This window comes from Lichenostomus cassidix, chromosome 1Aa, assembly GCF_008360975.1.
Source record: "Lichenostomus cassidix isolate B80296 chromosome 1Aa, HeHo_3.0, whole genome shotgun sequence".
Lineage (NCBI taxonomy): Eukaryota > Metazoa > Chordata > Aves > Passeriformes > Meliphagidae > Lichenostomus > Lichenostomus cassidix.
The window spans coordinates 32,468,008-32,480,437 of NC_139480.1; the positions used below are offsets into that span (position 1 = coordinate 32,468,008).

At 40.2% G+C, this 12,430-nt stretch overlaps 2 protein-coding genes across 11 annotated transcripts in view; both read left to right on the forward strand.

Moving 5' to 3' along the window:
• The window catches only part of LEMD3 (LEM domain containing 3), a 43,365-nt gene extending 33,853 nt beyond the window's left edge, over positions 1–9,512 (forward strand). Inside the window, exons 10-13 of one of the 2 annotated variants that reach the window (XM_085044383.1) lie at positions 4,015–4,096; positions 6,832–6,937; positions 7,028–7,106; positions 7,330–9,512. In XM_085044383.1, the coding sequence (XP_084900509.1) occupies positions 4,015–4,096; positions 6,832–6,937; positions 7,028–7,106; positions 7,330–7,493 (431 nt within the window). In that variant the 3' untranslated portion in view covers positions 7,494–9,512. Of the gene's footprint in view, positions 1–2,252; positions 2,378–4,014; positions 4,097–6,831; positions 6,938–7,027; positions 7,107–7,329 lie in introns of those variants that run through there. The other variant, XR_014847269.1, reaches the window with a different exon arrangement.
• A 925-nt stretch (positions 9,513–10,437) lies between these two features.
• Positions 10,438–12,430, forward strand: part of MSRB3 (methionine sulfoxide reductase B3) — an 83,299-nt gene continuing 81,306 nt past the window's right edge. For 2 of the 9 annotated variants that reach the window (XM_085044432.1, XM_085044497.1), the window contains exon 1: positions 10,451–10,602. Coding sequence is in view for 1 of the 9 variants with exons in the window: in XM_085044497.1 (XP_084900623.1) it covers positions 10,533–10,602 (70 nt within the window). In the remaining 8 variants the exon portion in view is untranslated. Of the gene's footprint in view, positions 10,616–11,087; positions 11,112–12,430 lie in introns of those variants that run through there. The other 7 variants (XM_085044440.1, XM_085044472.1, XM_085044464.1 and 4 more) reach the window with 5 other exon arrangements.

Consider the following 12,430-nt stretch of genomic DNA (forward strand, 5'->3'; position numbering starts at 1 on the left):
CACCCCTTTGAAATGTTATCTGCAGGATACAGTAGATGTATTTGTTTTAAAAGAAAAGGGTAGGTAAGCTCATTGTAGGATGGACAAATAGGATGTTTTGAAAACAATGTACAAGAGAATAGTCAACTGAGAAACAATCTTGATCATGTTGAGAAATTTAATTAAGTCAGTGGAGAGAACCTCACATTTCTAGTGTGTTCAGTTTGCTTCTGAAAGAGCAGATACAATTGTCCTATCACACCTTTGATAACTGGAGCCCTGAAGAAAACTAGGTAGGCAGGGCTGCAGTGTAGCTAAGCTAATAGCAGAAGCTAAAGTTCCTTGACAGCTCTGGAGATGAGATAAAGAGGTTCACTGAAGTACCACATCTAGGGTGATATTTCATCCTGCAGCATGGAAGATAACCTGTTACCTTTTGTGAATGACACCTCTTCTCCCCAGCTTGTGAGAACATAATTCTTTCTCTAAACAAAAACAGTCAAACAAGAAAAACCCAAACCGCAATTTTACACATAACTATTGCAAGAAAACTCTGGATTTCATGCTGCTTGTAAAATTCTGTATCTATCCTATGCTTGTCTTCTATAGCTGAATTAACTATATTAAACCTCAATTCAGCCATATTCTTCTCTTTGGTAAGATTTTAATTTCAGTATCTTTCATGTGTATTAAAGAATCTTGTGTTGTGTGAAAGGGCATAATTTCAACATTTTCAGGTAATTGTTTTCTCTTTTTGTTCGTGCCTTTGATAAGAAGGATTAGTACATAACAAATGACAGTGATCAGTGGCTTAACACTGAAAAAATCTGTTCTTAAGAAACATGGTTACCTGTATTTTTTGCAAGTCTTCAGCCTTATCAGGTTCATCAAATTCACATCTAAAGATCTGTCGGGCTGTCTTATAACCCACGGTGCTGATACTCGGGAATTCCTTTAGCAATAATAGTAATTCAAGGGGCATAGAAAGCTATGCTACAATCTCTTCAATGTTCATTTTGAAGCCAGTGCAAGAGACTTCCATCGTAGACGTATTCTAGTCACATTGGTAAAGGAGTTGACAAAAGCATGTGTTTTTAGCTGCTGCTGGTCTTTGAATCTGGAATGATAGTGATACTCAGTTTAAGGTAGTAAAATGAAGTACCTTGTAAGTGAAATGAAAAGCAGCTTCTTTTTCTTGAAAGTGCTCAGTAATCCTCAAGGGGAATTGAGGAAAGTCCTGACTTTTTTCCTGCCAGTGACTTAACTGCACGAAGTTGTACCCCTGCTTTCCTATTTCATCTCTACCTTTTTATCGTCATCTTGTATTACTCTTGAGACCTGTGTAGAAAAAGGTGTGAGATGCTTAGTTAATCAGTGTGTTGCTTAGACTGTTGTCCTGCAGGAATGTCTGCTTATGCCCTTATTGAGAATATTTTGTATGCTCTACATCGATGTAAGTTTTAGAATAATCAGTACTGTGGTCTGAATAGCTTTGTCACTGAAACTTTCTCTTTTGGGGAAGGGGGAGAATTAATTGTTACAGATGTGTAATGAAGTTAAAGAGACATCAGTTAACTATGCTATTTTGAATTTTGCTGTGTAGGTACATCATTGTCTTTGTCTTGCCTGTGTCTTCTCTAAGCTCCCCTTTTGGTGCCATTTCTGGTATATATATTAAGGCTTATTACTCTTCTAGCATTAATTTCATACCTCACTGATTTCCACAATAATTTATTCCCTTATACATGAAAAGCTCCATCTAAGTTGCAAAAATTACTTTTAATTTACCATGACTTTGAAAAGGTTTTTGAGAAAAAACAGAGTTCATCTATATTTTCATATGCTGCACTGCCCTAGGCACACTTGCTCTGCCAGTAGGATGTTACATTAAGTTGGTAGCAGTTTAGTCTTGTGCTGATGGTATGCTCTGGCTGAAGTTTTCTCAGTAAGCACCTTAGATCTTCCAGTCAGAAGGACCTCAAAATTATTAAAAACTGGAACAGGCAAAGCTTGGTTTATATAGGTGACTACACTAAAGGGTGAATTCCCCATTTAGTTACTTTTGGATAGCTCAGTGGTGTAGCTGCTGCTGTAAATATCAGTATGGATTTTCTTTTAGTTCATAAACAGCTTGCAGAAATGGTGATCCTCTGGGTCTAGGGTCTCTGCAAATAACCTCACCATTCTTTATTATCCTTGGATTAAATCCATGTGCTGAATAACCTAGTTATAAACAATCAGCACATAATTTCCTCAACCCCACACCTTTTCAGGTCCAGGTCCATGACTAGGCCACCCCAGATCACCTTCTCCAGTATGGTGTGGTGCCCCAGTGTACAATATGCTGGTGACATTTCACCCCACCCTTGATCTGCTGGAGCCAACCTACATGAGTAAGGTAAGTCCATATATTTTTCAATGTTGCTTAGTTCTGTAAAGTTTTTATTGTATACCCTATGTATAATTTTTAATAAGGGGCAAAAAACTTTACAAAACCATGTGCTATTGAAAAAGGACTTGTCCTTAAACTACAGGCACCTCAGAGATAGATGCAGTGTCACCAGCATATTTAACAATCTATTCCCAAGGAAAAAAAACAGACAGTTGTAACAGGTGTTGGTGACTTGTACTCTGTGTGTGAGTGTATTCTAATTAGAACATTTTTAGTTATTCAGGGAACTTGCAGTAGGTTTGATATTAGAATTGTAGGCCACCTTTTCTAATTTCTAGTTGGTAATTGTATTTTATTTTTTGTCTCGGGAATTTACATAAGAAGCAAGTTTTCCATGCCATGTTTCCAGGCAGTGAATTTTCTGTTGGTTTGTGCTTGTCTTTCACAAGCAGTGTCTTCCACATGACTGAATTTCATCTGTGTGACACGGTTTTTGTTCTGGTGACACACAGAAGAGCAGCAGTGTTCATGTATTTTGTATGTAATTGCAAGATGTTAAAAGGTCAGCAGTAAGAATCACAGGCATATGCCCAAAGCAGAAGCTTCTAACCCTTGGAATGTAACATCTTGAATCTGTCAAATTTTTCGAAAGTAGGGATTGCAAAGGAGAAGCATTAGCAGCAGTTTGGAACTTCATTTTGCCTTGTTGAGATTTTTAATCTTATGTTTAAGCTCTTGAATCTCCTTATCTCAATCTTTAAAGTAAAACTTCTTTCAAGCCTTGAAAGCTGTTTTACTAGGTTATACCCTTTCATTTCTGTTGCTGCCTTGTTGGCCCTTCTCAAGGCACAGAGCTGCCTTATCTGAATCTGAAGGGCTCCTTGATTCCTTTTCTCATGGTACAGTCTTCTGTTGTGACTCCCACAAGTAGAACTTGTGGGCTTTAGAGAAGTTAATATTTATTTTGAAATTTCAGAATGTGTATCATGGCACTGTTCAGCGTTGAGTTATTTTTGATTTGCATTTTTCTTCTTACATCTGTTTTATCCTCTGGTATGTTTCATTTGAAATTTTTAGAAGCTTCTGATCATGTGTGATTACTTAGAGCTACAAAAGCCCTGTCCATGTATAGTGTTCTTGACATGTTACTGCACTACAGATGCAATGCCACATCCATCTAAACATCTCCCTGTTTGTTAGCCAGATGGGCAGCAAATTGCCCCAAAAGTGGAAGAAATGAAAATTCCTCAGGCAGTTAGAACGGAGTGGTTAACTTGTAGCTCCAAAAATTTACTCCAGGTGTTAAGTATATCTGTCTTTTCGTGGAGATATAATGCAAATCCTTTCTTTTCAAGTATGTGGTATTTGTGAAAATATCCTGAATTCCTTCTGTGTTGCCTGGATATAAGAGAATGGCTTAAATGTAGAAGTTGTGAGTATAAAAAATTCAGCTAAATGTGGTATGTTTTCTTCAGTGAAGAAGAAAAGAAGACTGTGCAAAACTTCATTTGCTTGAATTCTATCATATATGAAGGAAACTTTCTTCTTAGTAAAGAAAGGTATTAATGTATAAAGCTGACACTTCTTAACTCAATGGTATTATGACTGTCAATAATTAGTATTGAATTTATTTTTCTTTTTAGCATTTCATCTAGATAGAAGAAATTCACCACCGAACAGCTTGACACCATGTCTAAAGATTCGCAATATGTTTGATCCAGTTATGTAAGTAAAATCAGTTACCTATCTGTATTTCTGTTTTCTTTTGGAAGAGTTCATTTCTTTCCTCTGTGAGGGCTTTGGAAGAAGTGAAGAAACATGAACATCTTAAAAGAAATGAATGGGTTGTAAATAAAAAACGTTTCTCTTAACATCTGTGAGAAGACAAAAACTGTCTTCTGGCCTTCATTGTATTGCTCTGTGTCTTTGGTTCACTTCTTGAAGGATGTAGCATGTAGTCAAACTGTTTGGAGTAATGACTGGTCTTTCTCCATTAATTAAATTTGTAACTGTTCAATTATATCAGCTGACAGATGACAGAGGAGACTCATGTGGCCTGACAACAGATTGCAGGTTTTTGAAGTATTGTTAAGTATTCTGGAGTATTTGGACTGTTACAGAGCTTGCACAGGTTGCATTTAAAAGGCTGAATTTAAATAACTTACTAATTTATGGCACTGTGACTGCCTAATTTTGAAGCAAATAGATTTTTGTAGTAGAAACAAATCAGTGCTGAGTACTGGCTTCTAATACTTATGTGTAATTCTAATGTACCGTGTATGAATAAGTAACAACCCTTGTTTCGTGTGCAAAGAGCTAAGAAAAAAATAATTCATTTTTTTGGTAGTCTTCTAAATCTTCATCCACTCCACTATTCTGTTATATCCTCTTTGGCTGTGGACTAGATCATGGTAGGATGTTGGAACTAACATATAGGTTATGCCAGCTAATCCTGTCTAATCTTTGAAGTCTCTTTTGTCCACTGTAAAGAGATACAGGGACTGCAATAACATCTCTGGAGTAATTTATTCCCTGATGTGATTATACAAGTGAAAAATGAAGATACTGTACTGTCTGACAGGGTAAATGTGAGATGCTAGTTGGTACTGAAGAATATGAGAAGTTGAGTGGAAAATAAAAGCTATTGATTAGAACAGGGAATAACAGGAAATAAGGAAGGACATCAGAGTATGCACACAAGTGATTGCAAAGTCTGGCTGTATTTCTTCAGCATTTTTTCTAGTCACATTTAATTATTTTAGTTCTTTGCTTTATTAACTGAAAAGCTGTTAGCTAATTTAGCTGAGGACAGTGTTACTTCTAGCATAGAGAAGTACTCTAAAAACTTTTTTCTCAATGGCTTTAAGACTTAATTACTGGTCAAATACATCAATTTCTGTGGCTTCTGTGGTAATTTTGAGGTTGCCAGTAGGGTGAGCAAGACTGAATTTTTAGGCGTTGTTCTTGAAGCAAATTGATCCTTCTGTAGGAGGATTAAATAAAACATGAGATTTGCAGAGAATTTTAAGTGAGATCAACATCCTTATTGTCCTTGCTTCAAAGAAGATTTTGTGAGCTATATTGGTTAGTCTGAGTGGTACTGAAATAAGTCCATTCCTGAAGCTTCACTCTAATATTTATTGGTATATTGTATTGGCTACTTTCCTGTTTCAGAATGTTAGCTGTTCAAAATGTCTGCTGTTAATGGAATTTCTGATATGTTATTTTTGTCAGAACAATCTCCCTTTTAGCCTGTATCTTTTCTGTAAGCTTCAGTGTTTTTCAGTACTGACCCAATCCATGCCCGACAGGTGCATTAAAAGGACCCCCCATTGATACACTAGGAGTTGTGTTTTGACACTTCTCGTTAGTGTCTATGTCCAGTCAGCTGTTTTGAACATTGCAACTTCTAATACATTGACTTTTTGTAGACCTTTTCTTCAGGAAGTTGATGTAGCTCCATTACTGGACTGCTGGATTACATTCCTAGTGGGATACTTCATCCAATTCCATATTGCACTCCCTAGCCTGTTCCTCTTCTATGAGCTGTCTTTCAGAGGACTGCTGCTTAAGGAAATAGTTCTGATCACACCCTTGGAGTTATCTTAGAGAAAACTCAAACACAAACAAACAAAAATCCAAAAGCCTCAGTTCAAGACAAGCTGCATTATTCAGCTGCTTGTGTCATTAGGGAAAGGAGGCTTTTGTTCTTGTCCCAGATCTGAAAGGTGGCCAGTGAAAGTATTCATTCCTAAAACACAGAATGTAACAGTGTCTGTGATTAGATTGGCAAGTGTTGTTTTGACATTTGCTGTGGGTGCAAGGTATTTTTAACAAAACTAGTTTTAGCTGCTCTTTAAGTGACTGTATACTAACAGTAATTACTAAGTTGTTTTCAGTGATACACCATTACCTGTTAGAAGCAGCCCCATGACAGAAGTCTGTTTTCTTTACTTGAGACTCATCTGGGAAAAATACCAGTTAATTTGTTTTGATTAATGTTAGCATAATAAATAATCATCTTTCTACTGCCAAAAGTCAGGACTCTTACTAAGGGAACAACTTGTCCAGCTTGTTCACTTTTACATTGTGAATCTTCACATCACAGCAGCAGACTTTTTTGTGTGTTCTAGCCATTTACTATGCAAGGCAGAAACATGTTTTTTTTAAATATGAGTCTAAGCATCTCTTGAATACACCCATTTCAGGACAACACCCCAGCCCCAAAATAGAGGTTATTCCTTTTGATTTCTAGGCTTGAATTTTCTCAAGTGGACTGTAGGAGTCAATTTACTGTGTATTCAGTAGGAAGAGTACTAAATGTGTCCCGGAGACATTTACCAGAAAATGATGTCAAGTTACAGCTAAACCAGACTCAGTGGGGAAGTATGAGATTGTTGTGAATATTGTGAATGTTTAAAAAATTATGTATTCCATTAAATCTTTCATTGTTTGCCTAGGGAAATAGGTGATCACTGGCATCTAGCAATTCAAGAAGCAATCTTGGAGAAATGTAGTGATAATGATGGAATTGTTCATATTGCAGTAGACAAAAATTCACGTGAGGTGAGTGTCTTTCCAGTAACATCTTAATATTTTGTTCATCCTTTTCAGCTGGACTTGTGAAAAACACAAACCCCTCTCTTTCTTACATAGGGCTGTGTATATGTCAAGTGTCTCTCCCCGGAGTATGCTGGAAAGGCTTTCAAGGCATTACATGGCTCTTGGTTCGATGGTAAGGAATGGGAGTTTATAACAAAACATGGGTAGAAATGACAGAAGATGGGAGCAGTTGGAATTCTTTTAAATGGTGAAATGTTTTGTATCCAAAGTATTGAGCAGTAACAAAACTGATAAACCAATTTTGATGTAATGACATAATTTGTTTTACATCCTGAAGCAAAATGCAATAATACTGAACTAGAAGGTTTCTCTTTTCCTATTTCTTTGCCTCATAGGAAAACTGGTAACAGTAAAATACCTGCGACTAGATCGGTATCATCATCGTTTTCCCCAGGCTCTTACTTGTAACACTCCACTGAAGCCATCAAACAAACACATGAACTCTATGTCACATCTGCGTCTTCGGACAGGCACAACTAATTCTCAGGGAAGTTCCTGAGAAAACTTTCTACAACTGCTAGGACTGTTACCTGCAACAGGAATTTTCCTGTTTGGCTGCCGTCTTCCTTTTTTAGTGCTTTTTGTATGTAATACTTTAATGAATTAAATAAAAGTTTGGACGTTCCAGAAATCTTGTTTCCAAAGGGACTTAGCAATGAGGCAGTAATACTGAGCTGACAAAAAAGAAAAAAACTTTGCTTCACCAAGTTTTCCGAGGCTATAGTAAACCAATGCATTTAAGTTTTGCATGAGGAATACCAATTTCATTATGCATTTGCAGATGTGGTGACTGTATTTTTGCACCAAGAAGTGTTTTTAATAATACAAAAGCATGGAGAAAAGAAGACTTCCTGTATTTCCATAGTTTCCTGTGAAATAATCTTGTGGGTATTTTGTAACAAGCAACCTACAGTTCCTGATGGTGAATAAGTTAAAAAAAAAATTCAGTCAATATTAGATTTTTGTTGCTGTAAAAGAATCTTTTTCTGCAGCTGGGGTATGGAGAAAGTGAATTTGGCATTAGTTGTTGCATATCAGTGTGAGGGAAGATGAACTGAAAGCGGATGTACTGGGTTTTGTATATAAATGTAAATGCTGGTGGTGGCAAAAAGGGTTGTGTTCTGTGAGGATGTCTGCATCAAAGCAGCAAATAAGCTTCCTATTTTATTCAAAACCTATTGTTTTATATGGTTTTGGCTGTACCATGACAAGAGGCCAAATACCTAAAAGTGTTGGATACAGGTTAAATATCTTTTATAGGTTTTATATAAAATACCTGACTGATTTTGTGTGAAAGGTCTGATACCAATTGTAATGAATTCAAATTTGTGAGCAATAAAGAAGCAATTGGCAGATACTGGAAAAATATTTTGTGAAAAGCTGTATTTATTATTACAGTTGTCAGGGCTGTGACAAAATACCATTGGATTAAGTGACATTCCCAATACACTATGAAATGTTTTAATGAACCATTTATCTGTTAAAATTTTAAAAGGTACATACTTCCTTGCAACAATTTTGGCTCATGCAAACTAGTGCAGCTGACAGTAAACCTAGTGATTCCAAGCTTGTAAATTTACTAAGATTTACCTAGAAGTACAAAATTGTTGCTGAGAAGCTTAGTTGCAAATCTAAGATTATTGGCTTTACTAATCCCCATTCCTACAACAGTTTTACCTAGTTATCCAGCTGAACATCCTGTAGGAGGTGAGACTGGAAGCACACCAGTCCCACGAATTTTACTGAAACTCACTTTACTTTGTAGACATGATGGATCTGCAGCATGAACTTGCACAAATAATGCACGTTTTTCTTACGGTTAAGTAAACATGATGCACACTATTCTGCAACAGGAAATCCTATTGTGCCTTACCTTTGTGCTTTTGTGGGCACCATGTTTATTATGGGAGAGTTTGTTAACCGAAAAATTTTAAATCCTCGGTTTTATGTCTCAGATGCTAATGAATGAGTATATATAATATATAATCAGCCATGCAGAATTCTACTTACCAAGGACAAGTACATATTTTTGATGGGTAAGTGGATTGTGCCAGGTCTGGTAGAATTTTGATGAGTTTTACTATATACATATATGTATATGTATAATATACATGTATATGTATTATATATATGTATATAAACTAATTTTGTTGTATTTGATGTGCATCATAGTGATTTGTTAACCTGACCTTAGTGACCCCATCTTGTGACCTGTTGCAAGAATGAATGTAAAAATAGTTGTGGCATTTTAAAAGGTCGCCTCGATGCAAATGCATCTATCTTGCTTCTAAAATATATTTCTTGTAAACACTGTACATTTTAATTGTAATATGTACTATTATGCAGCTTATTTTACCTTAAACTGTTAAGTTGACCAATATCCCTTCCTGCAAGACAGAGGGGAATGTGTATAATACCTGAACATTTGAGAAAAATCAGATGTTTGTTGTAACTTGTCACCCTATCCTGTAAAAACAACCAAAACAGACTCAAATTAAAGGTTTATTAGGGGTTTTTACATGTGTCTCACCTTCTAGATATGCGGGTGTCTGACTCAAATACTTTTTTCATCTGGGGCTGGAGGGGGAGATGAATTTGTTACAGCCACTAACTGTAAGTATTTTTTAGGATGTGAGCTGACACACAGAGCTGAGCTTCACTTAACTGGCTGTCAGCTTGCCTTTAGTCCTGATTTTGTACAGCGGGAGTGCGGACGCATTATGCTCATTGCTAAGTTGTGGGTATGTGATGTTGTCTGACCTCTTAAAGGACAGAGGTGAAGAGCCTTAACCTTGTGCTTTTAGCCTCTCATATTTTGAGATACGGAAAGTTATCAAAGGGATTTCGATAGACCGACAGAAGAGATTGGCTTTCCACCCCTGTCGTTATCCTATGCTGTTTTGAAATTGTTTTAGTGACAACTTGAAGGGTTGGGGGGCAGGAGCAACAAAGAAGGGTGTGTAAGTCCATTATTTACACGCATGGGCCCCGCATACGTGTACCCCTGGGGAAAGGAAGGAGGGAGAATTTCGATGTCGCTCAGTTTCCTCCTTTTTGGAAGCTAGGCGCGGTGGGCGCTAAGCGCTGTGGCAGTTCGGCGGCCGGTGCCGAAGTCAGGAGGCGGCTGGGGGAGGCGCGGTGGAGCCGCGGCACGCTGACAGCGCTGTCCGCTCCCGCCCGGCGCCGCGCCGCGCAGGCAGCTCAGGGTCACGGCAGGGCTCTCCCTGAACTGCACGAACGGCACTTTAAAAAGGCGGGGTGCCTCTTGGTCGGCCTCCCCGAAGCGTACCCTTTAACCCTTAGGACGGGGCGCTCCGGCCGTTCCGCGGCGGCAGGACGGGACGGGGCCCCGGCCGCCTCCCCCGTGGCCGGGTCGTGCCGGGCGTGCTGCGGGAGTCTCCCGGCTCCATGTTCATATTTGGCGTTGGCCGCCGGTGCCCAGGAATTTCCCGTCATGCTCCCCGGGCGGCGGCCCGTCACTGCGCTCCCGCGGGGCGGGGGGGCCGGGGCCGCTCGCTCGCTCCCTCGGGCCGCTCCCATGCGCGCTGCGCCGCCGCCGCTGCTCCCCGCGCTCTGCCTGGCACTGGCGGCCGCCGCAGGAGCCGCAGGTAGGAAGCGCAGGTAGGAGCTGCGCCCGGCCCCCCGCCTCCACAGCGGCCCCGCTGTCGTGCCTCGGGGAGGGCGGGCCGGGGGCTGCGGCGGGGGCGAGGGGAGGAGCGGCCCCGGCGGCGCGGGGGGGCTGGGCCGGGCCGGGCCGCACCTGCCGGGGCTGCGGCGGGAGCGGAGGGGAGCGGGTCGGCGCCGAGGGGGACCCCGCGGGCCCTGCTGGCGGCCGGGAGCGGGGCTGGGGTCGGGGCTCGCTCGGGTCGGTCCCCGAGTCACGGAGCGGGCCCCCGCCAGCGCTCGGCGTGCCTGCATCCCGGCCGCATCCCGGCCGTGCCGCTCCTGTGCCGCCGCAGCGCCTGCACTCACCGGCGCGGCGCGGCGCGGCCCCTGGCTCCGGCTGTCCTGCTGGAGCTCCTCACTCTCAAACGAGGTGCACGGGGATAGCTGCCTCGGGGAAGCAGCGCTCCTCCGAGTGCCTAATGAGTTCCGTTCAGCCGCGGTCGCCAGCTCGGTAAGCTGTGCAGCGCAGTGTCAAAAAAGGAGCTTAAACTTAAAAAATGAGCTCAGAATTTGGTAGTGTTTTTCTAAGGAGGCTTAGCGTGTTCGCTCACTCGGTTTGATTGGTGTTTCTTTTCTGACATGCAAAGGATAAAGTATAATTTATTTCTTACTGTCCTCTGTCCAAGTTGATGTAGCTGTACTTGGTGCATCTTAATATTCCTGGAAATAGAAATGAGACTTAATTAAGCTTCCTGTAATATTTGACAAATTAGCTATAAATGTTGTCTTTCCTGCTTGAGCTGAATTTTCAGTCGTCACCCTCTTGGCATAAAGACTGAAAGCGCAGTGATCTTAAACAAGCCTAAGTGTGTATTAAGAAGACTGAATCTAAGAGTAGTTATCTACAGATAAGGCCAGATGTCAACTGTTACCTAGTGATAAATGCTGTAAGGTAATCTCTGTAAGAGATGTAGAATTTAGGGAAGTATAGAGCCTTACATATACCTATCATGCTTTTAGCTCTTTCTCTGTTGTTACTATTAAAACAGTGCAGTCTCTGGACAGCTAGATGTCAGAAGGAGAAATCTGCAATAGCCAGATACTTCGCCTTACTGATAGGGCTTGCTTATGGCAAGTGGTCTGTAAATGGAAGAGCCATCTCCACTCCCACTATGGTGCAGTGCCACTCATCTGAATGCAGAATTTAATACTTAGAATTTATCCTGCTTATGTTCTTGCCCTAGCTGAGTTGACACAAGTGCTTTCTGTCTTGTTTGCTGATGATTCCCAACTTTTTGTTACGCTGCTGCGTGCCTTTGCAGTTCGTCATGATTCCTTGCCTGCCAAATTTGGTTGGTAACAGTGCCCTTTAGGTCTGATTCTGGGAGTAGTTTCCATGTGGCTTGTCATCTTAATCAGACGTTTGCTCATAGTTTCTAAAAGAATCGCCTGCCTCACTTTAGACATGGCTTATTTTAGAACAGTATTTTTCAACTGTCTTTTAAAATTTATGTAGGGAATTAAATATGGTCAGCATCTTAACCAGAGTTACTAAATAATCCTCGAATTCTGGGATTAAAAAAGTATTATTTTTTTAAAATAAAGTTTTGCATTGATTTATTAAAACCACTAAAATTAGTGGAGTTAAATAATAATTCAGTCCAGAATGTGGTTGGTTGCTCCTTTTTCTGTCTGATGTTCTTTGGATCTTTATACTATACATTTGGAAAGATCTTTTAGGAGGAAAAAGCAATTCTGTTTTTCTCCCAAAAGCACAATCTTTAAAAACAGTGCCTTTGTAGATGGGGTAATGTTTCTATATTTGGTAGC